The sequence below is a fragment of the Physeter macrocephalus genome, unplaced genomic scaffold (assembly GCF_002837175.3).
Source record: "Physeter macrocephalus isolate SW-GA unplaced genomic scaffold, ASM283717v5 random_781, whole genome shotgun sequence".
NCBI lineage: Eukaryota > Metazoa > Chordata > Mammalia > Artiodactyla > Physeteridae > Physeter > Physeter macrocephalus.
This window is the reverse complement of record NW_021146066.1, coordinates 30,653-34,371: the sequence shown is the minus strand read 5'-3', so window position 1 is coordinate 34,371 and position 3,719 is coordinate 30,653. Positions and strand designations below refer to the sequence as shown.

General features: G+C 57.9%; 1 protein-coding gene across 1 annotated transcript; it reads right to left on the bottom strand.

The window, feature by feature from the left end:
- Positions 1 to 379: 379 nt before the first annotated feature.
- Positions 380 to 2,953, bottom strand: LOC112062729 (uridine phosphorylase 1-like). Its single transcript, XM_024117703.3, has 3 exons — positions 1,692 to 2,953; positions 1,354 to 1,500; positions 380 to 583 (listed from the first exon to the last, which is right to left on the bottom strand). Exons 1-3 carry the CDS (start codon positions 1,714 to 1,716, stop codon positions 444 to 446), a joined length of 312 nt encoding a protein of 103 aa, XP_023973471.3. The 5' UTR covers positions 1,717 to 2,953; the 3' UTR covers positions 380 to 443.
- Between the last annotated feature and the right edge of the window lie 766 nt (positions 2,954 to 3,719).

Genomic DNA, 3,719 nt, shown 5'->3' with positions numbered 1-3,719 from the left:
GAGGACACTCTGGACTCTCCCTCTGTCTGCCCTCCAGTCCCCCAGCTGGGGGGTCCTGGCTCCCCAGGAAGAAGCCAAGGGACACAGGGGCACAGAGGCAGGGGAGGTGTCAGGCCAGGGCAGATGTGACTTCTCTCTTAGTGAGTGAAATCTGACAACTATCAGAATTTACAAGTCTGAAAAACCTCCCTAGAAATATTTCAAATACTCAGAGGAACATTCTTAAAGAAAACCCAAATCAGGCTAATGTGGTGGAAATTCTCCCATGAAGCTTTTAAAAAACAAAAACTCCTGCATAGTTAATGCAGGATTCTTTGCCTCTGAAACACAGTCAGTTCCCTAGACTCTTCTACAAAGGATGCAGGAAGTCATACAGAAGGAGATTGTGGCAATGATTTTATTTGCTGCAAACACCAACGCTCGTGTCTGGAGACTTGGGGACCTCAGGCTGCTGAGAGGCACTTCTTGATGAAGCGGCCCACCAGCCGCTGGGGCCGCTGCTGGTACTCGGCCAGCACCTCATGGGGGCTGCTGATCTGGTCACCTTCCAGGCGGTCGAGGAGCGTGACGCACACCACGGCCGCTGCAAAGAGCAAACGCCAGGTCAGTGCAAAGAGTGGGATTCTAGCTTAGCTCAGAGACCAGCGTCCAGGCCTCAAGGGAAGGGGCCGACAGTGGATTCTGATGGACGGAGAACACGAAAAAGCCGAGGGGGGCCACACTATCCTGTTCTGTCCTTATCCTTGCCTGCCTTTGTTTCCAGAGATTCCCAAGCAAACCCCAGGACCAGCTCGGGGGCCCTGCACTGCCTTGAAAGGCAAGGTGACGTGACAGCTGCGAGGCAGGAGTTCTGGAAGGCAGAGCTGGACCTCGAAGGGTGAGGCCAGGAACTTGCAGTGGATTAGCCCCAATTCAGAAATCCAAAGAGCTTTGAAGGCCAGATTCATTGTAGAGTCGGCAGCAAAGCCTGCCCAGAGCCGAAGGGGGGACTTTCTCATCTTTCTGGTCTCTCAGTGGCACGTGAATCCCTGCAGAGACACTGAGGACCCTGCCTTGGACCACGTGACAATCCAAGGAGGTCCGAGCGCAGGGGTCAAAGCCTGCCCAGAGCCGAAGGGGGGACTTTCTCATCTTTCTGGTCTCTCAGTGGCACGTGAATCCCTGCAGAGACACTGAGGACCCTGCCTTGGACCACGTGACAATCCAAGGAGGTCCGAGCGCAGGGGTCCAGAAACACGCCTTGGGGGCAGGGCGGGTGCAAGGCCAAGGCTGGCGATGGGCAGGACATCGTCCTGGGCACCCCTCCCGGGAGGAGGGGGCGGGGTCGGGGGAGCTGCGGCCTAGGGGCCCCACCTGGGAGGCCGCAGGCGTTGCACATGGCGGCGAGGACGGAAGACTCCATCTCGATGTTGCGGATACCGGCCTCGTAGGCCGCCCGCAGGTACTGCTGTTTGTCCTTCTCCGTGTAGGAGCAGAGCGCCCCGTCCAGGCGGCCTTGCCCTGGGAACATGCAGAGCTGACGCTGGCCCGGGAGCGCCCACCTCCCATTCCACCGCCCCGCGCCCCAGAGATGCTGTCCAGCCCCACGGGCCCCGCGTGCCCTCGACCCACCGGCCCGCGAGGGAACCGGTGCTGAGACGCACGCCCGCAGCGGTGCGGACCCCCGGGCGGGAGACCAGCGCGCCCTTCACCTTCGTAGAAGTCCAGGGTGCACATGGTATTGCCCACGACGGTGGGGAACTCGCCCAGGTCCGCGGAGCACCGCACCAGCTCCTGCACCAGCCGCTCCTCCAGGTGCGTGTTCCGGACCACCCGCTTCCCGAGGACAATTTGCTCGAACTCCTGCTTGAAGCAGGCGTCCACCGCCTGCCGGGTGATGACCACGGAGCCGGGCTCCACACCTGCAGGTAGAAGCGGGTGTCCCGGCTGCAAGGGGCGGTCAGGGAGGGAAGGGCCCCATCCACGCACTATAACACTGAAGGGTCAGTCATGCCCTAAAAAGAAATAGGTAAGGATCTCTTTTCAGCACCAGATTTTTTTTCCCTGAAGGTAAAGTAATGAATGCGTAGACGCTGCAGAAAATACAGAAAAGTGCAAAGAAGAAAGTGAAATTGACGGGCGGCCCATCCCCGCAGAGCAGCGTCTTTCAGCCGCTGCTGGAACTGTCTGGGGCCCCCTTTACCAGTATGTGTTCAGCTGGTCCCTGTTTTGTACCTTTTTATTATTTCAGGTTTTGAGTAAGGAACACTGGGGCACCCCAAACCCGGCTCCTGACGCCCTGGCTTCCCTCCAGGACTGACCCACCGGAGGTCCTGCTTCCTGTGCCTCACTGGGCGTTTCCAAGATTGTACAGACGTTACCCTGCTCCTTGCTCTTGTAATAACTTTGTGTGGGATTTGACCAGGAGCCTTTCCTACTACTACTTACTTTAATGTGATATTGGTTTTCCTAAACATTTAGGGAGGAGGAAGGAGCCAGGAGATCTGTCCCAGAGCCCCACGTCAGCCGCTCTCATGAAACATTAAAAAACGTGGCCAGGGGCTTCCCTGGTGGCGCAGTGGTTAAGAATCCACCTGCCGATGCAGGGGATACGGGTTCGAGCCCTGGTCCGGGAAGATCCCACATGCCGCGGAGCAACTAAGCCCGTGCGCCACAACTACTGAGCCAGCGTGCCACAACTACTGAGGCTGTGTGCCACAACTACTGAGCCTGCGTGCCTAGAGCCCATGCTCCGCAACAAGAGAAGCCACCACAATGAGAAGCCTGCGCACCACAACGAACAGTAGCCCCCACTCGCCGTAACTAGAGAAAGCCCGCACGCAGCAACAAAGACCCAACGCAGCCAAAAATAAATAAATTTTAAAAAATAAAGTATAAATTGTGTCTCTAATTTAGTTTAAAAAACAAAAAACGTGGCCAATTGCCAAGCTCTGGCTCTGCTTGCCCCCTGCATGTTCATCTCGGTGGGCCTGGGAGCTGGCGTCGACGGCGGACTCCGAGCGGTTCCGGTTGACCGTCAGGGGCGTCTGGAGAGCTGACGTCCCGTCCAGGGTGCTTGAGCCGCGAGACAGTAAAAGCTGTGTGTGCGCTCGTGAGCCAGCCTTTCCGCTTCTTCCGTGCCGGCCGCCCGGCAGAAGCCCTGCGAAGGCTGGCCGTGAAGGAGGCAGGGCCGGCTTCCCCGTGCCCTCTGCGTCCGCGCGTTCACGGCTGCCAGGCCTCGCCCTTCCCCGCGGTGGCGTCGGGGTATAATTAAATGTCTCCCACAGCCTGGCAAGCAGGAAGGATCTCCCCGTTTACAGGGCCGGGCGGCCGGGACCACCCATCACACACCCGTAGTTGTCTTTACCCAAAGGAAAAAATACAAGTTCGGGCATCTTATTGACAAGCAGGGAATCACATCCTGGGGCCAAACTCCCCCACGGTGAGGCAGGACCCCTTCCCGATGTTCACTTTGCAGAGAGGCTCCAGGGCCCCCAGACAGACTTTGCCGGGATGCAAACAGGCCGGGGGTGCTTCAGCTTAGAGAACTTCACACACATCTCAGGGAGAAGGGGCACTCTACGCTGCAGGTTTTCTAAAGGGAACGCGAATGAGAGGGGCGTTCCCTTGCCCTTTGGGCACCAGGAAAGGTTTTTTTCCTTACCTCTGTGTTCAGCATTATAGGGGCGTTTCCTGAGTTGTCCCAGGCTTTCAGCACAGCTGGAAAACGTCTCTGCGCT